General features: G+C 44.0%; 1 protein-coding gene across 2 annotated transcripts; it reads right to left on the reverse strand.

Moving 5' to 3' along the window:
* Positions 1-26,528, reverse strand: CAPN9 (calpain 9). 2 transcript variants are annotated; one of them, XM_059841567.1, is made up of 20 exons: positions 26,191-26,528; positions 21,697-21,766; positions 21,150-21,268; positions 20,512-20,645; positions 19,990-20,158; positions 19,432-19,515; positions 19,106-19,191; positions 17,245-17,322; positions 14,721-14,881; positions 13,775-13,932; positions 12,948-13,156; positions 12,256-12,292; positions 11,059-11,139; positions 10,501-10,558; positions 9,859-9,923; positions 7,453-7,521; positions 5,994-6,072; positions 5,223-5,339; positions 4,128-4,186; positions 1-114 (listed from the first exon to the last, which is right to left on the reverse strand). In XM_059841567.1, the coding sequence occupies exons 1-20, from the start codon at positions 26,401-26,403 to the stop codon at positions 1-3; spliced, it is 2,160 nt and encodes a 719-aa protein (XP_059697550.1). In that variant the 5' UTR covers positions 26,404-26,528. The 2 variants fall into 2 exon arrangements, with proteins under 2 accessions (XP_059697550.1, XP_059697551.1); XM_059841568.1 differs by lacking the exon at positions 1-114 and adding an exon at positions 2,908-3,337.
* Between the last annotated feature and the right edge of the window lie 857 nt (positions 26,529-27,385).

Here is a 27,385-nt window from a genome sequence, read left to right on the forward strand (position 1 = left end):
CTAACCAAAACAAAGATGCAGCATTGCTGAGCCTCTCCTTGGGAGCTTTCTGAAGAACCATGGGATGCTTCTGACCACCCTTGTGCCCACAATGTTTACTGATGGTTTCTGTCTCTGTTTGTATGGAGAAAAAGCAGAGTACAATTTCACAGTTTTTCAGATTTTTTATTTTTTTAAGGCAGTTTTTTCATGGTAGTTTTCACTATCTACCTCCCTTCTGTCCTCAGCAAAAGGCTGAGAAGAAAACCTACTGCAAGGCCATTGCCAAATCTAGCATCGTGGTGGTTAGGGTGGTGGAGCTTGGGGCAAACCAGAAGTGAATACCCTCACCAAAGGTTTGTGCCTTGAGTCGATGCTGTTCCTTTAATCTCAGAAATGTGCCATGTCTTGGAGCACTGCCCAACATCTTGGGGTGCCAAGGTGGCTGAGAGGGCACAGGGGAGCAGAGGAAGGACAATCAGCTCCAGGACAGCAGCCAGCCCCTGCTAACATCTAACCTAAGGCTTTAGGAGCAGGCTTAGGGCGAGATTTCCATTGTGTTTGGTAGTGGGAAAGCACGCTCAGATTGCAACCCTGTAGCTAAGTGATTCTTGGTTTTTTCCACTCATATAATTATGAAAAATGACTCTCAAGTTCCCCATTAATGTTGCTATTAGCAGACAAGGCAGGGCTTCCCAGCATGAGCCATTCTTGCTAACAAGGTCTGCGTGCACCACATTAGGGAGTGGACCACTCCCAGCTTTCTGAGCACTGGAAGGGATTTGCCATAGCTCCTGTAATGGTACAGAGCCAAGTACGTCTGCATCTCATCTCATGTCAGAGAAGGCAGCAAGATCTAGCTTCAAGGTCCTTGATTAAAAGAAGAGAAGACCAGCAAGCTCAAACTCCTGCTTCTGGGCAAAGTCGCCCTCCTGCTCTAACACCAGGTGGGTGCAGTGCTGAGAAGGATGATTGTGTTCAGGTGGGGCTGTGAAATCAAACGTCTCACTCTCACACCCAGTCACTCACACAAACAGTCTAATAGCACACAAATCCCCCCTCCTCACCAGGGATTCCATCTCCAGGCTGCAAAAGGTACTGCCAGAGCTACTCTTCCCTTTTTAAGGTGGGCCATGCTCCAGTGCAGAAAGGAAAAAGTCTAGCACGTAGAACAAGGGGGAGCAATTACTGTTCTTCACCTTGATACTGGCAAGGCTTTCAGCACAGGCATCTGTAATATCCTTACAGCCAAAGTGGTGAGACAGGAGCTGTGCTGCAGCAGAGTCTGAGTGGCCATGGACCAGCCCAGTTGCAGTTACAAGTTCTCTTGTGCTTAACTCCCTCTGCTGTGGCTCTGGGTGTTGCGTAAGCCCCAAGGCATGACTGGGACTGGGCGCTCTGCAGAGCTGGCTGCCCAAGAAAGAGGCTGATTCCTAAAGAACTCAGATGTTACTTCCCAAGTTCCTTGTGGTACAGTCAGCAGGCAACTGCTCTGAGTGGGCAGAAAACTCAGGGGGTGTTTTTCTTAAATGCATGAATTTTGTTTTTAAACCCAAGGAGATTTTTGTTGGTACCTCATTGCTCCCACCTTTATTTATACCTTTTGTACAGCAATCCTGATTTCTCTAGACAACATCACCTCTGTGGAGAGCAACAGAAAGCTACACTGGTAATGCCACGTATTGAGACACCTCTTTTCTTCTGCATGGCAAGTGAACAATGGTATATTACAACAAATTTATATCCATCTAAGCTTGTACAGTAAGCCAGTTAAAAGATCTGTGTATTTGTTTCAAGTGTGTGGCTGAATGTTCATAGGACAGTCTAGATTTTAATCCAAACTTTCACAAATTTAGACAGCTGTCTCTGGTGCTGTAAAAGAGCATAAATCAGCACATCTGAAAATCAATACACCTCATGGGGCTGAGTACCTCAGTTAATCAAACACTGCAACCATCAGCTTTTGCTTAGCTTCCAGCTAGCTCCAGAGTATTTTCTGCATAGTTAAAAGTTTGCAACTGCTAGAAAAAAGGAAAGTTGGTATTTTAAACACCATGATCTCTGTGATTTTTCATTGTTTGAGCTTCACCTTTACTGCAGCTTGATTTTCTTTCCTGAATTGTTCATTAGGTCTAAATCTAGAGAAAACAAAACCCTGTCTGTCTCAGTGATCCCAGACAGCAGGGAATGCAAGGCTAGCCTAGGGCCATCTGTTACACTGCAAGAAAGGTTTTAGGAAACAAAGCCAGCCAGTTGATTCATTATAAAATAGACACAAGTTATGAAGATTATCATGGAAACAAATCCTGTGAAGACCTCTTAAGTCCCTGGATGCTATTACTGTTACTTTTTAAATCAGCACTGGCTACCCACATCATATGAGTAATACTGTGTAAGTCACAGATGCAAATAGCAACTGCAGAGATCAGGACCTTACCAATGGGTACATTTAGTTAATATAAAATGATTGTAGTTTTTCTATGCATGGCTGGTGTGGGACACAATCTCAGACTGCCTGGAGGAAAATGGCCCCATGCAAGTTCTCACTGTCTCAAAGGTCACGTGTTTCTCTGAAGATGATGACAAACTGTGTGCAACTCAGCAGAGACGGGCCTGTGGGACACTCTCTGGCTACACAGCAAAATGTGAAGCAGAGGAACTTTGCTGGTAGCAGAGGAAGGACTAAGAAAATGTGAGATGCAATAATTCTTCCCTAAAGTACATCTGTGATGAATGTCAAACCTCAGCTTGACCATCCTTCTAAGGAACCCTGGACCCGGAACCACAACTATTAAGTGAATTTTCATCCATACAGTCCCTAGTCTTTCTTTGTCCCCAGCTCACCAGACTGCAATTCATGTGGCCACAATGGGGTACCTGTCATGTAGCCACACATTATGCCCGGAAATAAATTCCAAACTGAACAAGTTTTATGCAACCTTGTATTTTCGAAAGCACCGTACAGTAATCAGGAGCCAAACATCAATAAAGACTTTTAATCACTGTAGTCTGTGCTATGCTGAAACTAAACACAATCCTATTTCATAAAAACCTGTGGTCATTCAGGAACAACAGTTTCAGCCTGCTTGAGAGGCATGTGTCCCCCCTCTAAATGCTCAGTGCCAAATCCAGTATTAGGCTCCACCAAAAACACATGATCTGACACTTGAACTCATCCACAGGGCTGGAGAAGAGAAAGTGGAGGTAGCATGCTTGTTTCTCTGCAGGAAGTCTCCTGGTGAAGTTTGCATGTGAAGGGGACCTCAGCTCTTGGGGAAAAAGTCTCAGCAGCAAAGTTGCAAGAAACTCCTGGCATCCAAATCAGATTTCTTCAGATGCTCATTCCCAGGCTGATGAACTAGTATTAGAAAAAGGTCAACTTTAAAATTAAATATTTCAGGCCCTTCTCCCTCCCCATGTCTTTCTCCAAATGAGAGCCATTCCAAAGCAGTGCTTTGCTCTGAGTTGACCCCAGGCAGGGAAAGGACCTTTGCTCACTTGGCTTTTACATCCTGTCATTAAGGAGAGACCTCAGCCAGCAGCAAGGAATAAGGCAAAGCACTAGATGCTGGAAACAGCAGTTACTTTATTTGCATCCCAGCCGTCTATATTCATTCCCACATTTCTTTTCCCTGGGAATTCATTGTGCCTCACCCCAGGAAGCTTTGGCTTAGTGTGAAATGAGAGACAGCTCAGAGCAACAGGGAGACAAGGAGAGTACAAGAAAATAAGAAACCTGTGCTGAGGATTGTGAGAAGTAAATTATAGACATGCACAGGCAAGGATGATCTGAATTCCTGGGGGACTCAGGGGGAGTGAAAGACCACCCCATCCCCATCTGCTCCTTCCTCTTTTCTCCATTGAAACCTGGCACCCAAGGATAGAATAAAAGCAGAGAAACTAGAAAGGGGCATGGGAAGCCGTCAATATGCCACAGGGCAAGGAAGGAAAGAAATAGTGTGGAGATTTAATCAGTGCATGGGCTGCAGTAGGCTGTAAAATTCCAGCTGTGGTGAAACCTATAGATACCCCTCTGCACTCTCACGGACACCTGAAGTGTCATGCAGAAATACTTCAGCTCTTAGAAGAGGACAAAGCTCTAGAGAAACCCCATTATTTTGGCAGTGTTTATGAATCTGTGCTCATACCTCGCCTATATTCAGGTTAATGAACTCCTTGTTTTTCAAACTCAGAGCTTGGAATACTCCTGAAATGAGAAGCAGACAGCAGTGCTATAAATACACCTCATTCATATTCATACACGAGCTCCCCCGCCCACGAGGACGGACGGACGAGTGGCCATGCCAAGGAAAGGGAGGGCCTGGTGCAAAGGCAGATTGTTTAGGATTGCTTGGTGGTGGTAGCTCCTCTGACAAAGCCCAGTCCTTGCAAGAGGAAATGTTTTGCTGACTTAAGGCCTTTATGGAAGGCTCACTTTGGGACTTGTCTGGAAGAGGTGTCTGGAATCTGCTAAACAGTCAGATTTGGAGTATACTCTGAAATCAAGCCAAGCAATTTGCATTCCTTTATATATCTTATTTAACTTCTGTCTCTCAGAAATTTAATAATTCTATTGCTAAAGTCAAACCAGAAATTAAAGAGAAGAACAAAACCAAGAAAATCAGTAAAGAAAGCTGATTTTTCTTCTCATAGAGTGAATTGGGTTTTATTTGAATTCTCAGCCACACTAATGAACACTTTATCCAGCCATTAATTAAGCCTTTTCAACTATCTCTACTACTGCTGCTTTGTTATGAGAGTGACCCTCTGCCAGAAGTGAACTGAGACCTGGGGTGCCTTGAGGTACAGGGAACCATATCTGAAGCCAAAAGGAACATTTTATGTAAAAAGTACAGGAGATACCTGCCCAAGCACATGCCAATTTTCTTCTTCCATGAGGCACAAGTAATATTTGAACCTTGAACTTGTGTGATCCCAAATAAAGCTCCTGGGTGAGCCACAAGAAGGGTTACAACATGGACTTCACCAGCATTCTTCACATGCCTTCAACATTGCTGCAGAGTTTATGTAGCAAGCTCTATTCACGTGGGGAAATTTTCCATTGGCAGCAGAACATTTTTCACATTTCAGGAGAAAAGCCACCCTAAATGCAAATGCTAAACACAGCTCCTTTCTCTTAGCCTTGTACTCGATCTCAGATATTGTGCAACATGCTCAACAACCAAAAGCAGAACAATTTCTTTTCCAAAGGGGATGAAATTCCAGAGGAAGAAGATACTCACGACTCGCATTCTCCAGGCGTATTAGGCAGTTCAAAAAATCATCAAAGTCAATCTGGAACTGCTCATCAGAGTATCGGAGGACAATCAGTTGCAGCAGGTAATTGTTGAGCTGGTATCCTTCCCAGAGACATACACAAAGAAAAAGTGAGCAACCTCATGTGTCAGGGGGAATCTACAGATCTCTATTAACTAATCTTGAAAGCCACTTAATGGGAGTATACTCAGTGGCACACATTCGTCCAGAAAGAGATCTAACCACAAAATTCCTTAAGTCTGCAATGAATAACAAACTCTGAACAAGAAAATTTTCAGGCACTGCAGTTTCTAGTCCATGCACCCTGTGATGCATGAGAGATCATTCTGTCATCTTGAATTTGGAGGGATTTCTGCAAAATTATCTGCTTTGACAAAAATAAGTTGTGATGAAATACTAATGGAGTGATTTCTCTTCATAGCAGCTTACTTGCTATTCCTTCAGCCCTTGAATGCAGATGGACTCTGAAGTGGTCTGTTTCAAGGTCTAACCCTACACATGTGCAGCCCTGTTGGGTTTAACAGAGCCCAATGAAACACAGAGATTGCTCTGACTGCCTGCCCTTCAGGACTGAGGGTAACTGGGGCAAAATTCCCCTATTCAATGTGCCCAGGTACTCCCTGGGGTTTAGACTTCCTTCCTGCTCAGGAGCACCTGGCCTGTGTGACTGATTGTCCTCTTCACTCACGCTGATTGGCCCAACAGGTTTGCCAGATGAAGTGCAGTGCTTATCTTACCTGCAGCTTTAAGAGCACCACGAAGCTCATAAGAGGACATGGAGCCAGATTTATCAAAGTCAAATTGAAGGAAGATACTCTGTTATGAAAGGAGCACACAGAAAGCTCAGTACTGGCATGTGAAAGGACAGGAAGGCAAGGTGTGTATTGCCAACTGCACAGCGTAAGCATTTAAGAAAGCTGACAAGACTTTGGTCTAGATCCAGTCTGATTTTATAATGGAGGAGCAAATCTTGGTCCCAATTCTCTTTGTCATATGAACAGGTTGTTGAGACTTAAACAAGTACTGCCAAATCCAAGCATTAAAAAATAATAATGAGTTGCTCTTCATTAAAAATGTTGTGATTTTTTTAAAAGTGATTTTAACTGGAAAGACATTTTGTTCTCTTTCTTTTAACTCTTAACTGACACATTCTCTTAATCTTCTTTTATGTTTTTCTCCGTAGTTCTGAACAGCAGAGACAAATTTTAACATGATGTTAATATTGTCACTTACTCATTTGCTTCTAAAAGATCTGAATAGCCACATTCATGGTACAACCAAGAGAACTGGTCAAACAGTTTGAGGTTTGACCTATATATTAAGCAGTTTTCAAACTGGGTTAAATTCCATCCTTTTACTGAGACGACAAATACGACTCTCCTTTGGAATATGAGTTATTTGGAGCTGTCGTCACATTCAGCTTAAAATTTTCCAGCAAATATATGTGCAAATCTTCCTACAGGATACAAGGATTTCTCAAGCCTCTTGCTGAAACACAATGTGTGCTTTGTTAAAAGAGATGTGGCATTAGTACCCAGAAAAAGTGTTGGCCATTTCTGACGGGCTAGACAAGAAGCAAAGAACTGCATATTTTGAATGCTTTGGTGAAGCTCGAATTCACAAAAACCTATTAATGGCCATAAGGAAACAATTACAATGTCTTTTATTTGAATATTCAGTCTGTGATTGATTCTGCAAGCCTACTTATTCTTACTGCCATATACAGTGGCAGGGAAATGTGTTTAAAATTAGAATCAGCACTTTCCCAGACTACAGTACAGTTGACTCCTGAGAGATCAGTAATGAAAATGCAGGGACTTAGGAAATGATTGTTTCCTACTAGTCATGAATCATCACTTTCTTCTTCTGTACAACAGCAATTACGGAAACTCCTTAAGTTTCCTTTTGAATGCCTTACTTTTTAGTGTCCACTGCATTCTTTATCCCAAACATAGTTGATTAGCTTACAAAAATCTCAGTTATTTCCAGAAAACCATTATGGTTTATCATCATGGAGAGCTAAGAATGTCTCTGACTATCCAAAACAAACCCCATGCTTTTAAAACATTTGTTTTGTGTTAAAATTCATGGCTTGAACACACTCCTGTCTCCATTTTTGTCTGCTTATACCTAATAAACTGTTCAGGAAGTTGCTAATGAAATGGAGGAAAAATTACAGTGGATAATGTCACCTACTATCCATTTCTTCAGTTTTTCCCAGAAAACTTTGAACTCACTGAATTCCAGTTTCCCGTAGCCATTGGTCTGGTAATACGAACTAAGGAAAAGGACTTGTTATATGAACGTCCAAATTCAGTCTGAACTTATCAGATTAGATCTCTTAAGCAGAAAATGTTGACTGGAAAGCCTATGGTGCTGCTGAAACTGGCACTGGAATTTCTCAAAAGGTAGAACTCCAGCAGTTACAGCCATGCCTGTGGCTGTGATACTGGAGGAACTTTATGTGATATAAAAACACAGCTGAGCAATTCAGGCACTACATGAGGAAGAAAGATTATTCTAAGGCAAGAACAGTTTTAGATGTAAATGGGATATAAATGACTCAGAGAATTAAATTACCTGATTAAAACAAATTGCTACTGTACCCAAAGGAGTTAGTCAACCAATGTGCTATTCAGTACTTTTATCTAGAGACCAGGCTCTGTTGCAATGGCTCAACAAAAAATTCGTGGGACTAGTAGGGTGAGACTGGGAAAATCTGGTCCTTATGGTCTGAAATAAATGCCTGTATAGCAGTTCTAGGAGGCAATGATTAGATCTGCCTGGCCTTCCCTCTGCCTGAAGAGAGGGACTTATTTCACTGAGTTAGTGATGATGAACTGAGCACAGTTCATTTCCAGGATGAGGCACCCGCTCTGAAATGCTAAATAAGTAATGGTCCCATTTCCCTTCCTTTTTCCATCTTGCCAGGACAAAGCCCTTGCTCAGATGGACACTGGCTCAGTGAGCATTCACAAAGGTCAAAACATGCCAAGCGGGGTCTGGCTAATACCTGCTGTTATTTGAGCTGGTGACATTATTTAGGGCACCCACAGATCCCAAGGACATTCTCACTTTTGCAAAGGGTTTTTTTACCCAGCCAGGTTCTTCTTCCCAGGGTCATGTAGAACGCTGTCCCTGCTCCTCACCACCCCATGGTGACAGTTCCCAGGGAATTCAGTAGCATGTGACACAGAGGAGGCTGTGCCAGCATTGAGTTGGATTTTCGTTTTTATGGTTTTGCTCCTCCATTGTGCTCCAAATAGCATGGCCAGAGCGGGATGACTGTGTCTGCATTCCTTGTGCTTCCAAAGCAGAGGAAGAGATGTCTCCCCATTTATCCAAAACTATGCAGAGATTTGCTTGGAAGCATTGCAAATCATGGAAACTATTCAGTTGTATCCTAAATAGTAAACCTAGAACTGCTGCCATGCTCCAGGGTCAGGCACAGGCCCTGGCTCTGTGCCAATACCATGTAAGGATGAGATGTGAACATGGACCAGCTCCCTACTGAGGCTTGATTTTTAAGCGAGGAAATTTAGGACTGGTCCCATTTCTCATTGCATGTGCAGGGTGACTAATCTGCATTGAGTTTTAATATTATAAACGAGCTTTAACAGGATAAAATTCTGTCTGCTTTTGTTTTTTCTTAATGTTTGAATGGATATTACCTCTGTCATGGGCTAGAGCAACGAAAGCAAAAGATAAAAACATCTCATCTGAACAAGCAAGACATAAACCAAACATTAGATTCTTGCCTTGGTAGGACTGTTTTGTCTCATGTGTAACAAAACTGATTATTGGGAAAGCATACTGCAAAAGCAGCTCTACCTGAGGAGAAGCCATGCTCAGCAAACTCAGCAGGAACCAGAACTCTGCAAAGGACAAGTCCGGTGGGGAAGCACCGGGACTGTGATTCACCTCACCTGATGCCTGAGCAGTCATTTAGCACCCCTCAGTCAGGTACATCCAGAAAAATTAATTACAACATGCCTTTTGCTATCTACAAAGGAAGTCTAGAAAGCTGGCTTAGATGTAGAGACCTACACCACAAATGCCTAAATTTGGACAGACAACTCTCACCCACATGTCTGTTTCCTGGAGTCCCAGCAGCTAGCTGAAAGACCAGATTTTCCAGTTTTTAAACTGATTGTCAAAAAAGAGCTTTGATATCAGCAATTTTTACCACAGCTGATCCTTAATTTCTGACCCATAACTTGCAACTCTGCCTGGTGAATTTATCCTACCCAAACAACATACTTTTCTTGAGTTAAGTTTTCTAGGTCTCTTTCACATAAACAACAGCTTGAAAAATGCACTGTTCTATTCAGAAGTAACTTGAGATTTACTTCTAAAAGTGGTCAGTATTAAAGTATCTGCCTCTAAGTCTGCAATATAAAACAGTTTGTGCTGAAACTCTTAACCCTAAATTTCTAAAATAAAAATCAGGATAAAATAGTCAGGGTTTTTTTTTTTTTTTTCTTTGGGTAGTGATCTGCCATGACATTACCAAATCCATTTCTGACATCCACGAGATATAATGTTATGGACAATTATATTCATTCTTCATTTAGTCTCACAGGCACTTATTTGAAAGGATACATCCATAAGAGAAATGATATTTCGGCATGAAATGAGACTTAAGTTCTTGAATTTTATATTCTTTGCTGAAAAAGAACAATAATAAGAAGGAAATCATGGGCAAAGCTGTCTTTTATAAACAGAAAAGAGAAAATAGGACCCATGAACAGAGATAGCTGACTCTTAGTTCTCATTGTGGGAGGGCTGTGAACTGGAAGATGAAGGCAACTCTCACCACAGAGAAGTCTCAGTCCAGACAGAAGATGCATTTACTGGAGCCATGACAGGAAATACTGTCCTTGATTTGTAAATCAGGAGATGAGGTCCAGGGAGTGACATGTTTCCCACTGTACAAAGGGCCTGTAGCAGGATCATGGGCTACATCCAGGTCTTAAAAGTCCCATTCAAGGGCTTATCCTTCCACAGCGGAGTGGCAGTGCAATAGAGAGGTGGCCTCACTGAGCTGACATGGATCATGCTGGAGGCAGGGCAAGCTCCTGGTTAGATCATGGACCAAATGCTTTCCTGCCTCTGCCCTCGCTGGCTCAAGGACACCAGGTTGGGGTCATAGGACAGCCTTGAATTTTTTATATGTAAATGAATTAAATGGCAGATTTTATAAAGTTATATACAACCCTTAACTTAGAAGTTATCAGCACTTACTTTTTTTTAATACAGCATTCAAAACATATTCAAGCTCTTCTGCAGATATCGCCATGTCCTGCAAGAAAAAAAAAAAGTGAAGCATCTGTTACTTGAATGTTTCTGTAATCAGACATACCAAAAACCTCAGGAAACACAAACATCACTCATCTGTACTTCATTGCAACTCAGCAAAAGAGAACCCATACAAAACCCAGAAAAAGCTAAAAAATGTAAGGGCTGGGAAGATACAGGACTGCTGCAGACATAAGTCTGCCTGAAGGAGATCTCAAGTGGGAGCTGTTGATTCAAAGAAAACTCAGCTTCAACTGAACATTAAACCAGGCAGGCTCCTTCAGAGCTTGAGCTCTAACTTTGGTTCTCCTGCTTGCTCACCAGGGACTGCACCCTTATCCATTGAGCCATAAGGCATGGTGACATCTGGTGCCCAAACAACACACTACAACTGAGCATACTCCCAAAATATTTTGTTTCGTGTATCCATGGCCCTGGATATAGGAGCAGAAGTGTTTCCCCTCTTTTAACATCTTGCTCTGACCCAAAGTGTTTTGCACTCACCTTTCCTGAAATGTGCTCAAACAGTGCCCGAAATTGCTTTTCTTCTTCAGTTTCTTGTGGGCTTGGGGTTGGATGTAGAGGCTGCAACACCAACCACACAAGTCCTCATAAGAATTGTAAAACATGACATTGACATTTCTCCTGCAAACGTGCACCCTGGACCAACGTACATCTTAAAATAAGGGTACACATGCTTGTAAAGTCTGCCAGATCTGAGGCCTCCAGCCACCTCTCTGCCCAAGGGGAGTCCCACCCTCTCATTTCCTTCACCTGGCCAAGTGTATAGTGTGCCATTGCCTTGATAAAAACCAAGAGGACCCAGCCTGGAAAACACCTCTATCTCCTCTCATCCCACCCAGCACCATTCTGTTTCCCTAGGCCTCCAACAACCACAGCGCTGTTGAGCTCTCTCCCACGGCATCATCCTGGGTCCTTCTTGAGAGCAGCAGCCAGAGGTGGCTCACTTCAGCATGTTACCCAGCACAGATTTATTTTGCTACAGAACATGGCCCTGAGATCATGGAAATGAAGATGTCGTTGTTCGCTGGGTCCCCGGAGAAGAGTTTTACTAAAGAGGGACAAATTAGATCTCAGCATAGCTTGTTTCCATGGAAAGACACACCACAATTAATGGCTTATTTGCAGGGATACATTTAAACAGGAGCTGACTCAGACCCAGCTGCAATTAGTGCTCAGCAGGCAGACCAAGCCATTCAAAAGCAAAAGGAATTCAATCATTTCAGTAGGCTTGTGCATGTGTAAGCATTCCCTCTCAAATCCTGTGAATACTGAGAAGTAAAATAAAGATATTTGTATGCAAAATTAATGTAAGTCTATTGGACATTCTCTTACTTCTTATTTTTCACAAGAAATAAAACGTTAAAAGATGTGAACAGCCGTGTGGCTCCCCAGTGCTAATGGGCAGTGCTTTCACTGCACTCGTGTGGCTGACACCCACATCTCATGCTGGCTGGCACTGACTGCCTTCAAGGACATGCAAGGCATAACAATTGTGATTTTGATTGTTACAGCTGTTTTACCATATTCAGCAGAGCTTAGCATTTCAGTGACATACACAAAGCTGGCAATAGTGTAACATTCCTGTGAAATGAACATGGTTTAGCCAAAGACAGCAAAAGCAATGTGCGCTGGCTTCTGCTGAGCTATTCTCTTGCTACTTTAACTCTGTAGACTTACCTCAGGAAGATCAATGGCAACGTTTTCATCTAGATCCCTGGAGAAAACAAAACCTTATTTGGTATCTGAAGGTAATCAACATCTGCTTGGGGTGGAAGCTTGATTATTACCTTTTCCCCAGGTGAATTACAAAACAGGTTTTTTTACCGTAACAGGTTATGTTTAGCTAAAATTCATCAAACAAGCAGAATTTTGCACTGTTTAAATTGTGGTATAAGCCCTTAGAACAGACATTAGGCAGGACTCAGGGAGGACACAGCTGTGCATGTCATCTACTAAAGAATTAATCTCATTCTTTATTCGTTATTCATTGTGAACACATTTTTTCCTCAGTATGCTTTTTTAACATAAAACTGTCTTTTGGACAAACTTTGGGAGGAAACAAACAGGAAGCAAACACTGCTGTATTCCCAGAGACCCAGACAGTGCCAGCTAGCAACTCTTCTCTGTCAAGCTACCAGCAGAGTCATCATGGCACAACCTATTTTCCCACCTTCTCAACTCCTCTCAAAAAAAGGTTGGGTTTAGCAAAAATGGGCAAGTACTAACAAAAATCCCCAAATGATCAAGATCTTGCCATGCTGGGTCTCTGCTGTAGGGCTGGCTGGGTGCCTGGCAGCCACTCTCCCCAGCAGCCAACAACCCCATGAGCAGGGGAGCACTGGAGGGCCCAAAGCTCGCTGCTGACTTACTCAGTGATGGCCTTCTTCTCAGAGAAGATCCTCAGGCAGAAATCTGCCTCCTGGTGCGGCTCAAATGTGCTCGGAATAAGAATGTAATCACCTGGTGGCAGCTTGAATCGGTGGGATACTTCCCTTAAATTGATGTAGGTTTTGCTCCTGGCCTTGGAGGCGTGGTACCTGAAGAAGTCTTTGCCCAAATGTCCATCTGTGCCAGGGCTCTAGGAGGGGAAAAACAGGCAGCGCTGCACTGTGCTGAAAGCCATACTCACCCCTTTCCTAATCACAGAGACAAATTCTGCCTGGCACAAGGGTCACCCCAGGCCATGATCCTGACTCTCATTCCCTCTCCCAGGAACTTACAGTAATTTAGCTCCCACCTTAAGGCAAGGACCCACTACCGCTGTCCTTTCCCACCCAGAAGGCAGTCTCAGAGTACTCTGGGACGTTGTCTTCCTACTTAAACATGTCCTGCCATTAAACACCACCATCCTAGATAGGGTGTCACAGAGCAGTGACAACAGATTCACCAACCTCAACCTCACTCGGGGACCCGTGTGTGATGTGCCCCAGGCTGCTCAGAAGAAGCAATATTCCCTCTCCCTGAGCCAGGCAGAGAGTAGCAGAATGGCTGACGGGTCTGTTCTAGGAACACCGTGGGGTGCCCCAAGGGGACTCCTAAATTCTCCTCAGAGAGGACTCCATCCTCCACAGGCTGTGATGTAACTGTTAGGTTACTTACTGAAGGTTATTTTAGGTGCAAGGGCCCCAAAAATGGGGCAGGGGAAAGTTGCAAACACCAATAGTGCAGCTCCTGTTCTGTAGCAGCAAAGGAGTACCTCATAAATAGAGTAGCCAATGGTCAGCATTTCAGCTCCAAGCTTCTTGAGTTTTCGGCGACCCTTTTGCATCAGTGCTGCTATGAATGTGCAGTCCTCTTGTCCATCATCCTTCTCTGTCAAATGCAGCTTGATTTGTGGATTTGTCCAGAAAGTCTCTGCCAATATAAAGAACACCAGAGAGTTTCTTGACTCAGAATAATACATCTCCACTACTTCTACAAAAATACCCCCACCAAACCAAAAAAGACAATAAAGATGAGGTTTCACTGAAACTTAGTTTTTCCATTAATTGTTATACTTCTTTCCACTAAGCTTTGCAAAAAATAAGCCAAATCCCAAAGTCCTGTAGGAAAGATTTTAGGCCTGGTGCCTTATTAAGTTACCATGATTCAAGTGAAGTTGTGAAATGAAATTTTGTTAAAACTACATAGCTACAATGATCCCATAGTGCTGGTGCCATTCTGCACTAACACAGTTTAGACTTATGACACAGCTTCAGAGGCACATAAACATGTTGGCTGATCTGGGCTTTTTGTCTCATTTTACACTTGCTGCTGCAGTTTAACTGGCTAATTTGAACTTAGTGCTGCTCATGCAAATGTCATTAAGAGGTAAATCAGATCCAATGAATCTTAGAGCAAAACAAGCAAAGTCTTTCACCACAAAGTCTCAAGTGGGACCATATGAACATTTATCAGTTTGTTCATTGCTGGTTTGTTCATTTGAAAAAGCCATTCACATGAAGGTCTTATCATTAAAGTACAGCACTCTTAAACCACACAGTGGTTTGAGTTTCCTCATTTGTCCCTTTGGCTGGCTCCTGTCAGCTGAACTCTCCTGCAACCACAGCTCTGGCTAAAGAGCTCCTCTCTGAAGAGCTATAGCTGAGGGCAGGTAAAGATTTCAGTGCCTGCTTCTCATTTTCAAACTGGCGTTTACTTACCTAGGAAATTTCTACATCCTCCTGCCGTGGCTCCCCGGACCCAGCTTCCTTGGTGGATGGCCACTTCCCATTTGTGGGCAGTGCTGTCTTCCAGGGCATCTGGAGTCAGGTTGCAGATCTCAACTTTGTCAAAATGCACTTTGAAGTCTTCAAACTTCATCCTGAGCAAAAGACGTGGTAAGGAACGGGCGGCCCTTCATCTTTGTGAAGGATGCCCAGCAGAAGTGTTTATCCCCCCCAGGGCCAGATCACCAGTTCATGTAGAGTAGTTTTGGTGACCATGGGTATATGCCAGCAGGAGAGCAACTAGCTTTCACTCACTTATACTCTAAGCCTGAGGGTAGCCTTGGTAGTCTCAACTTCCCTCGGTAAAAGAGCTAATGCATTAGGCCTTAGTGAGGGCAATTAGACATCCAGATATGTTTTCTGCTCTGAATTGCTGTCTGGAAGAGCCCCCCTCTCTCCCTGGGCCATTGAAATAACACACAGAAATGGATCTCCTCCCTAACACAAGCTTCTGTAACTATCCTTTTCCTCCTGGGGCACATGTCTAACAACAAAATGGAGTAGCAGGAGAGCAAAAGCCCTCCAAGATGCAAGTTTATCTGTGGCAGTGGCAGACAGGCTCCAGCAAGCCCCCAGTGTGCCTCGTCCAACAGAGTTAGTTCCATTTTTCTGCCTCATAACAAATAGATGTCTGTGGTGGTATTAATTTACACTTTCTGTGGACCATTTTACAACTTGGTTTTGGTGTGAAAAGAAACAGCAGGGTTTGCTTTGCTGAGTTCTACCCTTTCTTTTCAGCTATTCCCATATATTGCTTGCTCTAGGCACTGCTTATTCTCACTCTGATGCTTAGGACACTAAAGTGGGGGTAGCATAGCAAAATCTGTCTGTAAATGACTTGGTTCTCTGGCCACACAATGCAATTTTGTGCCTCTTGGAAATGTGCTGCAAAGCAGAGGAAGGGGTTGCCCTTTATAGATTAGATTTGACTTCAAGGAGGTAAAACTCCTGATTTCCCTAGAGCTGTACTGGGTTTGTACTTATGAAGGGAAAAGAAGACTCTGACCCTTTGATCTTAGGAGGGAAGGGACTAGGAGGACTGAGAAGCTGATTTCTCAGTCAACCACAAAATGCCCCTTTGCATCTATTAGAAGCATCTGGACAAGACCAATCTGAAATGCATTAGCCAAATGCCAAAACATCTTTGGGGTAATTAATGAGGTCAAAATGTCCTCAGCATGTCACCATGAAGATTTTCTTCAGTTCTCGCAAGTCCAAAGAACAAAAGGATCTAAAAAGGGATTTTTCTTTCCATTAATTTTACTGTTCATTTGATGCCTACTTGCACACTTTTATCTCCATCACATGGTCAGGCTTTAAGTTCTGCCCTGTACTGGGATACTTGCTGGAGTTACTTGGGTACCACGTAGTCTTTGTCTCCTTTACACTCACCACATAAGCTACAGCTGTAACCAGGTCAAAAACAGACAAAAAACCCCCACCAAACCCAAAACCCAAACAAACACAAAAGCTTTTTGAAGAAGCTGCAAATGCCCTAATGCATTCGCTATGTCAATCGAAAGTAACTCAAAATATTTTATGTAAAAATACAGTAATGGAACAGCCACTGGACCTACTCCCCTCCAGTTATCAAAATTTGTGATAAATTATTTTGTGTGACTTAACGTGCTGCACTATCTCAAATAAATTCTCAGGCCTGAAGTTGAACTTTTGTTCAACTTGCAGGCAAAATCTGGAATAGCTCTATTGCATACCTCTCTAGATTTACCTATGTGTAAAAGAATTGAGCATCTGGCCCTAGAAAATGTGACCCAACACATTGCCACAGCATGATCGATACAGGATGGGGGGAATTGTGTGCAGGTCAGCCATCTGCTCTGTCTGAGATCATGAATTTGGCATGAAGAACACTTCACACTTATAAAGAAATTTCCACCATGTTGGTTTCTTTTTTTTTTTCTCATTTCATAATTTTCTTTTCTTTTCTTTTTTTTTCTTTTCTTTTCTTTTTTTTCTTTTCTTTTCTTTTCTTTTCTTTTCTTTCATCTCTTCTTAAATTTTTCCACAATTTCACACATCTCTTGGTGCTGTTTACTTTATGCAACTAGTAGTATTGCTTCTCAGGACTCATTCTCTTCCAGTACATGCCCAAAATGAATTTTGAAGGCATTTCAGAGCTGGTACAGTGCAATACAATGCTCCCTTTCATATATCCTGCCTTTGTTCATGGGAAGGATTTAAAGGATGTTACATTCATGGGAGACACACAGTATTTGAAATACCAACGCCATTGACTAAACTGATTTTTGAGGGCTTTTGTTAATAAAACAGATATAGGCACACACGAAACACAGAAAACAAAGGGAGCGTTCTACCTGTCCTCTCTTAGGCAGAAACTGGGAATTTCATCATGCAAAGGTTTCTTCCTTGCTGCTTGTTTTGGCCACTTGCACCTTGATTTCTGATTAGTCCTACACTTTAAGAACCTGTGTCTTACCAGAACTCTCCATCATCCCGTGCTGCCTGAGACAGGCGTCTCTGCTCCGATGGGCTGACTGAGCGCCACTCTGCAGAGCTGCAGGAAAACAAAAGCAAGCTTTACTACAGGCATGTGGCAATCCATTTTCCCTGGCTCAGAATGACTGGCAGGACATAACATCAGGCTGCTCTTCTCTCACATGTGTTTTATTTGTGCAGCTTACACAAACACAGCTGCATTTAAGAGTTTCCTGATCCCGATGGCACTCATGGTCACAGAGACTAATTAATGCAGCCAAAAGCAGCACCTGGCCAAAAACCCCAAAGCTGCTACAGAGCGGTCTTACTGTGAGTTATTGACATTGGGACTGGTCTCAGGTGTTTGGGTTGGAGATAGTGGGGCTATTGGTAAACCTCAAGATGTTGGTAAGTAAACACTCTCCTTAAATCTGTATTCCATTGTAGCACCATCATCTTTTTCACTTTTGTTGCTAATTTAGGGCCAAATGTTTTTTTTCAAAATTGAGTCAATGGGAACTAAATAGGTTCCTTCCCCTGCACAGAGAGATTCAGTGGAGTAACTGGGGCCCCAGGTTAAGGGTCTGCCTCCTTTTCATGCACCCCTTTGACTCCAGCTGTGGCATATCAAAACCAAACAAAAACCTGATAAAGCTTTTCAGGAAACCTGGAAGTGCACTACTGTATTTCGAATCTGACATAACAAACTTAAGGAGTAGAAGGCACCTTGTGTTGTGGTTTTTAAATTCCAGCAACCACTGCAAAATGTTAATAGAGGCTCCTGTATTGACCTGCAAGCCCCTCTGCATCCTGAGCTCCAGAAAGCCTCCCAAGTGCAGAGTCAGAGCTTTGCTTTGCAGAGACAGCCTTTTTGATGAACAGCATAAACTGCCAGATGCCTGTCCTGATCATAACCTCTCCATCTTTTTCAGATTTAAGAACTCATTATACATGTCAATTACCCATGTTTTTCATCAAGATAAAGGATCTGAGCTGATGTGGACATATTTAATTTACTTCTAAGCCATGATAAGGACAGGGAAATTTGAAGTAGTCCTACAAACAGCTACATGTCTCAGCAATATTAAAGGGCCAGGCAGATTATGATTCCTCTCCTCTGCATCTATGTGTATTAAAAAACCTCAGAAAAAAAAGTGAAACAAAAATGAAACAATGCATATATGCAAAAACATACCGAAAAGTTTGAGCAGAAGAAGAATGTAGAATTGATTTATTTTACCAGGTATTTTTTTCATTTAGTATTGTTTGCACTTAGTTTACTGTTAGTAGTAAAACCTGACTGGTTTTCAGGCCAACCCTGCTGTGTTTTGGGGTCCTTCCACAACTTTGGCATGGAGAGGGTCTCATTTAATGGCCATTTATTATTATTAAGGTATTACTCCTGATGTGTTTAAGAAACCCCCAAACAATAAACAGAGATGCAAGCTATTCAGAGGGGGTAATACATTATCAGTTTCAGCTTATCTGTAGTAGGACAAGCTATGGATGTTGTGTTACAAGTGCTATTTTTATTTACAGCAACAGGCTTGTAAATATTTAACCAGAAATATCACTCCAAACATGTAATTTTTACAATTGGGAGTGTATTAATATTAACTTATCTCATTTATATTCATGCATGATTTCTGCTGATGCTAGGTTTTGGGGGCTAAACAACCTCAACAGTGTCCCTGTATTGCGCTGCTTTGAATATGCTGAGGGGGAGATGTTGTAGGGCAGAAATACTGCAGACTCTTGGTTTCATTTCCCATGGAGCAGCTGGGGCTGCAGGAAGCCAGCTATGGAGCAGAAGCTGGGATTTGGCCTTTGCAAGGCCAGTGTGTAAGGGACAGTGCACCCACTTGTCACTCCAAGGGCCGTTCCACTCCACCTGTCCCCACGGGTTCCTTATCCTGATGAGCTGCACTTGCCGGCCCCTGTAGCTCACCTGGAGAGGAAGGAAATACAGAAAATATCAAGTGCCAGGATCTAGGGAGTAAGGCTTCTCCAGTGTGCAGAGGCTGGTGTCAACAGCTGGGCAAAAGGTGCAGGGTGCCACAGGAGATATGGGAGGGAGAGTTGGATAGGAATTTGGTCAACTTCCCCAGGATAACCTCCCCCTGAGGCTGAGGGGACAGTCCCTTATCTTTTCCCCAGGTGTCTCCTTGCCCCGTGCTGCTGGACACACCTCCTCAATGCCAGTCACAGAGTACGCATGGCCTTTCACAAGGCCAAATGGGGTTCGGGCTTCTGATTCGGCAGCACTGCTGGTCTGGAACAGGGGAAAAAAATGTGAATTAACCTCTCTCTTCAGAGTGAGATCTCAAGTGGTGCCACCTGGTCCCTTCCAAGCACCAGGCTAACCAGTGGCTAACTCATACTACAAACAGGGAACTTGTCTTTCTGCTCAACCATGGTGCAGTGGTCCCCTTTTGGGAAAAAATACGGAAGGTTTTAAACATTGTTTAAAATGAGGTGGTTCCAGGGTGGAATTCCTCCTCTGCCCCTTTGATTTTGTTTCAGCACCATCTACATTTCCAGACTGAGATCAGGTGTTCACATGGTCTCATTTCTTGTAAAAAGGCTTTGATGGACAGTGATGGTGGTGAAGGGTCCCATTAGCCGGCTGAGTATCACACTGCCTAGTTCAACAAAATTTTAACCAGGAAAAGTGAAACTCAAACCAGAAAACACTGAACCCCAAAGTTGAGGGCAGCGAGAAACTGAGACTCCATTTCTTACTTACATCAATAGAACAGCCCACCATTGAGCATTTTTTCAGTGCTTTTCCTAGGATTTCATAGAAATTGTCAGGAGCCGCCTTAACATCATACGTTTCTCCTATACCCCCAGTGAAATCCTCCATGGCCTCTATTGTACTGCCACCCTTCAGTGACTCGTAGCTGCCATTCAACCTGGAAAACACACACTGACTGTGAGAATTGCTTTCAAGATATCCATGTTTGAGAGCTTTCTCATACGTGTGTAGAATTGCAGCAATAGCACTGAAGTCAAAATAAGTACCCCAGAGTGTACCCAAGCAGTAGTATCAGGGTCATTCTGCTTCCCTTTTTAGTTGCATTTTTAATTCGTTCATTCCTCCATATCTTTAAAGCCTAGGGGTGTTCTTTCTTTAGTGCCAGTTGTCAGGCTGGCAAGGGCAGCAGCAAATGCTAGAAGCTGCTCACTAGAATTGTGAATACCATATGAACAAACTGTGAATAATGTATATACAAGTAGCAAATTATGTATGTGCAGTGGGACTTACTTTGCATAGGCTTTCTCTAGTAAAGCACTCCAAAATTCATTGAGTTCAGCTGAGTGCAGGAAAACCAGCCGGCCCTTGAAGGTGGGCAATCGGTCATCAATCACGACATCCAGCCACTCGTTGTGCTGCCAAAACTGTTTAGAAAGGATGGTGCATGTAAGTCATCTGTTCCTGCTCTGCCCTGCAAGGCTGCTCTCTAGGAAGGGTGATCTGTCTTAGGAAAACAGCAAGACTAAATGTGTAGACCTGTACTGTAGCTCCCTGCCTGGATTGTGTCAATCACGTAGCTACACCAGTGTTCACCACATAATTCAAAACTCCTTTAGGACATATGTATGTTACAGCTACCAGTTCAACTCCTTTAAGGACTTACATCCTAAACGAGGCGTGTGTGCCCAGGAAAATGTGAAATTATTTCTAAAGCCATGTATCTGTTCACATAACAGGCGTGGCTGCATTTGTGCCTGTATAACGCTGATGTAGCCCTCTAGTTTGTTTCTCAAAACATGAACACTGTAAGCTCAGAAATCCTACTTTTTTCAGTGTCTCCTCTGCAGTACCTGTCAGCATCACTGCAAACTAGACCATGAAATGTAATGACAGCGATGGGTTCATTCTGTGACAGATGTTCACCTTACCTGGAAGTGAAATATTCCAGCATAATCTGGCCCAAAATTTTGATCCAGTGGCACCACTCTTGCTAGTGTTTTTTCATTCAGTGTGAGAGAAGCTATGGCTGCTAAAAGCCAGCAGTCACCTGTGGATTGAGGAGAGGGAAAGAGGAGAAAAAGGGGCCGGAGGATATGTTATGACAGTTAGCTGCCACTTCCCCTGAAACCCAAAAGACAGCCTGCGTGTCCCCAGAGAGGGTGTCCCTGCCTGGCCAGGGCAGACTGAGCTTCAGTCTGGAGGGGCTGGTAGACAAAAGACTCCCTTGGACTCACAGTACCCTCGAGTGGAGATCCTTCCCTGAGCCTGAATCCCACTGCACCAAGGTGGCCCCAGGCATGGATGGGTGGGATCTATCCAAGAAGCAGCTGTGGGCCAGGCGAGCCTGGGCAGGACCTCCAGCTCCCCTGCTGCCACCAGCTCAGGAGGGACAACATCCCCTCCTCTGTGAGGACATTGCTGCTGCTCCTCACGGTGCGTGGACATGAACACATCCACCCAGGGGGAGTCACTCACCAAGATCCCCTTGACAAATGTCAGTTCTGGTGGCTCCTCCAACGATAAACTTGGGGTCTTTGACAATGTCCTGCAACAGCGAGACAGAGAAATTACTTAGAATTTCTAAGGAAAAATAGGAAAATATCCCCATCACTCTGAACCAGACTTGCAGCAGCGCTGACAAACCCTGTGTGCCACACGAGCTGCATTATCCTGCAGCAGTGTTGCCACCACAAAGAACAAGATGGGGGATCCTTGCTAATTAATTACAGTGTAGAGCAATTAAAGAATCAACTATCCTCATTTTTTTCATAATTAGTTGGCTGCTAATGAAAGGCTGGCATTCTTTATTCATCTGTAGGCAATTGTTAAAATATCATAGCACAAACTCATCCAGAAGATTGATGTCAGGCTGCAGCCCTGGTTAACAAGGCTTTTTGTTAGCTTGCTTTCCTCCAATGGTTGAAAAAAATAAAATTGGCAATTTACTTTTAACTGAACTAGTAAGCCTTTTATTTACTTGCATGTAATACCTGGAACATACAGTGTCTGACAACTATGAGACAATTTCCTCCTCAAAAAAGCAAACAACAAAGCTTCAGCCCTGCTCCTGCTAATTTTTAGGAGGAGCTAACACTACCCACCCTGTGTGGTCAGAGGTCAGAGGGAATGGTGCTCATGGTGGCATTACAGCAGTTCTCAAGCATTCATTAGACTGGTTTAGTTCAATTACTAGTACCATGGCTGGATAGAAAAATTATAGTGATAAACCAATTAAAGTGCAGGAATTCTTCTCTTCTCCATTTTCCCACGAACTGTATATTGAATGTAATTGATTGAACTGAATGGAAAAGGGAAGAGGAGAATATCCAATATATTACTGGAGGAATATGCCTGTAGTTAATCAGCTGTCCTGATACATTATTGCAGACCCTCTGGCAAGAAGCAGATCCTTCTGCCTAAGTGGCAAATGAAACAAATTAATGGGGAGGGCAGGGGAAATAGAAGAGCACATTCAGTCATTTAATCCTTGCATTTGCTTAGATTGAGTTGCTTTGCGTTCATATCACTGCATTTTCTCAGACCATAGGGCAGAATATTGATAGCTTTGTTCAGCCTCCTGCACTTATTGTGGAAGCACCTGCTGCTGGAGTGAGGGCACGCCCCTCGGTGAAGCAGCACTGCTGCTGCGGAGCTCCCCCTGCAGAGGCAAGATCCAGAGGAAGCTGTTTTGCTTAATTTTTGTTTGCCTTTGCTGGGGAGGAGGTGGTGGCCAGGTTGTGCCTCAGGCACAGGTGCCCCGGGGAGGAGGTACCACAGCACACCATGTCCCCAGAGTGTGGAGCAAAGGGAAGCACACAGCAGCTCCTCCTTACCTGGCCCGCCTGCTAGTTAAATACACAGTCTCGTTGGGACAGGGCATGAACAATAAAACCACAGCTCATTGCCTTTAGACATTGATACAGTAATGGCTGATAAAGTAGCTGATGCTCAACAACACACTTTGTTTTTGCACCATTGCTCTCAGGATACATACTTTTCACTGCAACTAATGCATTTAGCTGTTACCAAGAAGCCCTGTGTGTTAGCAAAGGACAAGATAAAAAACCTTTCCACTGACATGGGTTTGATTCATGACTCATTGTTTATTACACATCTCTGTAACTCAAACATGGAAAAATGTTTTCAATCTCCTGTGTCTACAGCAATCAAAAATAATTTTTAAAAAATCAATAAAAAGGAATTGAAAGGGTGTTGGACTTATGCCACATTCTCTGCTGAACAAAAGAAAACACACTCTACAGTTTTTGAGTGGGTGTTGCAAAAATAATGCTAATTTTAAAAGCACTTTCACATGGTATAATAATGTATCAGGACTTTCAGCATGTTAAAGGACAAAACCCAGAATTCACACACAGCATGCAGTAATTTAAGGATTCACCTGCACAAAGACATTGCCTGGAAGTAGGAACATGCAGTCTTCAGAGAGATGAAACATAGTGACCTGTGACTGTCCTGATGCTGCATTAAGCTATGTTTCTTTAAACCCAAAAGAAAACAAATTGCATCCCAGTGCCTGTCTTGCACTGGTAGAGGGGGTGCATAGAGACCTAAAGCACACTGAGAGTGAGATTGTTTAGGTGATTTCTGTGATCACATTTCTCTTCCTGGTCCCAACCTGTCATGCTGGTTGTCGGCAGTTGTTCATACTAGGAATATTTCCTTCATATTTCCTCCTGTAGACCATAGACTCATCTGAAATTGGTAAAACCCATTTGTCTTTCCTTTTTTGGGTCGGATTTTTTTCATTCTTCAATTTATATGTCTACCTTTCCCAGACACTGAGCTGTTGAATTAAGGAAAGGAAATATAATGAGAAAAGAGTCCTATGTTCTTCAGATTGTTCTAAAATTTTGATAAAGGACAGTTTGAATTTGAAATTAAAAAGGATTTAAAAGAATTGCTAAACAAAATCACTAAATGTCTGAATCTGGGAGCACTTCACTTATGTAGAAAGTCAGATATTCTTCTGCTGCAGATCCAGGTAGCTCACTGATTGCAGTGGGAGATTTACAGATTAGTGCTAGTTGAAGGTCTTGCTTATGCTGCTACAAACATGCATATATGCAGATATATGCATGTCAAAGTAATGAGAAACCCTTCTCTACTCTCATTAGATTGTAAATCAGAAGATTTAGATTATTTGTCCCTGCAATCACCCTCACGTACTGTGCTACACCTCAACCAAGCTACTGTAAAATACTGGTGGGAGATGCAGTAAAAACCAGTCACCACGAAAAGAAGTGGGAATATAGATACCCTGCACAGAGGCCATGCTTTTGTGCTCAGCCTCTCCAGCTGTGGCAACTCACCTGGCACATGCTCCAGGCCAATGTTCCCTTTGCAAAGTAATATGCGTTAAGTTGAAATTGCTACACCACCTCTATTTTGCTGCTGCTCCTGATGGATAATAGAGATGATACTGATTTAGTTTAAATGCTGAAGAGCAGAGCATAACTAATACCCTGTCCTTACACATCCTCTCAGCCTCCCCTGAGTTTTATTTCTCGCTGTGCAGCTCACAAAAGTGCGTGGGGGGGAATTGGAGTAAAGGCAGATGCCATTTGAGGTAAGTTACTCATCCTGGAAATGTTTCCAGTTCAGCATACAAAGATCCTGAAGAAAACAGATAATTCTCCACTGCCCCTGTGTACCATACACAAGGGCACACAAGCTCTCAACCACTCCTGGTCACATTTTACACCAAATTTACTATTCCAAGCCCTAAAAAGACAAACTAGCACCTAAGAGCTGGGCAAAGGAAAACCATTATTTCGGTTTAATGTGACAGCCACGTGCATTTTTGATGCCTCTCAGCACTCTAGAGTCACCACACCCGAAGCATCTCAGCCTCACAGCCCTCTCCTGTGCTGGGCGGCAGCCCCAAAGGCCACCAGGCTTTCTGGAGCACAGATAGGCAGCAGTGCCTGTGGGGGCTGCACTTAGCATGTGCTGGGATCTCCAATTTTTTTCACAACTGAAACTTGTCCAGGAGTAACAGCTTTAATTCTGTTCTGTATCAGCACTATGTTAACTTCCAAATACTGAGGCACTGAATGCTTATCACTGGGAATTAAGATAATTTAAACCCTTCTTTAAGCTTAATTAGTTCTTTCTCTCCCTTGGTATCACTATCACTAAAGAAAAGTTTTTTATAAAGGAAGACGCTTCCAGACTACTATGAAGAAAACCCAGAATAAACATCAGTGCTTAGCAAAGAAATGAAATGTTGCCACATTTTTTTTTGTGGTTATTAGTTACAGAGTGAAGTGGGAAGAAGGAACCTGGAGTGATGCTGGGTTTATGATCGGAGAGCATATGACTGGTGCAGCTTCAGGCTCCCACTGTGTTATTAATGACTGTTATGCAAGATGCATTAAGAGATACTCACTGAGCCCTTGGCCACTGCTGAATGGCTCAGTAACCACGGCATGCAATTGTAATCTCTCAGTGTTCCCTGATGGAAGCGAGCAGGTAAGTGTAAGACTCCTGTACTGTAAAAGTTAAAAGGTTTGAATTTTTGAAGTTGATCTCATTTATGAATTTCCTACATTAAAAACACTCAATTTTACACAGTTAGAACATTATCATAATGTATTTTACCCTTAATTCCCTCTGTGCCCTCTTGTTTTAATCTTTTGTCTAGCAATAATGTAAGAGAGAAGCTGATTATGAGTTCTTTATGCATGCACATAAATACACATGCATAAGTGTGTCTGTACAACGAGCTACACCTGAAACACGGGGTGAAGCCTTCCAGCCCTTTCATCCTGCAGCTTGAGCTCTTTGCGGGGACATCCCAGTCCTGAGCCACCGCTCCTGAGGTGGGAAGGGTTTTCCCCCACACTTCATCTCCACAACTCCCTGAACAGGGGTTCTTGGTGCATCCCCCGAAGCGCAGCTGCCTGACCTCGGGCGGGACGGGAGGCACAAACACAAGAGCATACTCACCCCAGGCCTCTTCCAGACGAAGGGAATGGCTGGGTTTTCACTGAAGAAGAGAGACGAATTGCAGGCGGGGAAGTCGGAGTCCTCGAAGAGGATGCCCGTGCGCAGGCACTCCTGCTTCAGCTGCTCGTAGCCCTTTCCCGAGCTGTGCGTGCCACGGGCACCGCCGGGATGCGCAGCCGGCCGCGGCTTCGGGTCCTGCTGCAGGTAGGGCATGTCTGCCGCCCGGAGAGCCGGCGAGACAAGGCTTAGCCGGTGGTGGGGACAGAACAGGTGGGAAAAGAGAGGGGAGCAAGGATACAAGAATGCCTCACGAACCTCGTGAAGGACGAGGGGCTGGAAAGGACTCTGTGGTGGCGGAGCCGGCAGTGTCCTCCTGCCCTTTTCCGTGTCACCTCCTTGAGCTGCTGCTGAGCGAGACCGACCAGCACAGCACCAGAGACAAACACCCTGAAAGCAAACAGGGAGGGAAGGCGGCCGGTCCCGGACACCCAGGGAGCGGCCCGGGGCTGCCCTGTCCTTCCTTTCCCGCGGCTGCTGGCCCAGGAGGGGCGTGCGCGGCTCTGGCACCGCTCCCGGCCCGGCACGGCCCGGCGGCAGGCTGCCACGGCCCGGGGTGGCTCCGAGGTATGCGCGACTCAGCCAGGGCCTGAGGGCTGGGCCTTGGGAGGGAAAGCAGAGCCCACGGTGGGCTGCGGCCGCACTGCCAGCTCGCCTGGCTCTCTCTCCCGGGTGGGAGAGCAGTCTGGGCTGCCTGCGGCCCGGCTGCCTTGGCGGGCAGGGTTCTTCCCGCTGGACATCATGCAGGAGGGACAGCAGGGCCAGGAGATGCCGTGGCCATGGCCGCTCTGCTGGCAGGGGCCTGGGTGCCGAGCAAGGGCTGCGTGTGCACAAGAGGGATGTGCATGCTAGTGGGGAGGACTTGGAGCAGGATGCGTCCTGGGCAAACACAGGAAGAGCATTAGAAAATGTTATCCTGAGGAGGGGTTCTGATGGGCCACACGCTGAAGGAGTTCTTCATGCGCTGTATCATGTGATTTTAAAACAAATACCTATTGTCACTGGTTTCCAGGTTTCATGGCCTTGTTCGTCTGACCACTGGTGAAGGGTTTGGAGTACAAGTCTTATGAGGAGCAGCTGAGGGAACTGGAGTTGTTTAGCCTGGACAAGAGGAAGCTCAGAAGGGGCCTTATTGCTC

This window comes from Haemorhous mexicanus, chromosome 3 (genome assembly GCF_027477595.1).
Source record: "Haemorhous mexicanus isolate bHaeMex1 chromosome 3, bHaeMex1.pri, whole genome shotgun sequence".
Lineage (NCBI taxonomy): Eukaryota > Metazoa > Chordata > Aves > Passeriformes > Fringillidae > Haemorhous > Haemorhous mexicanus.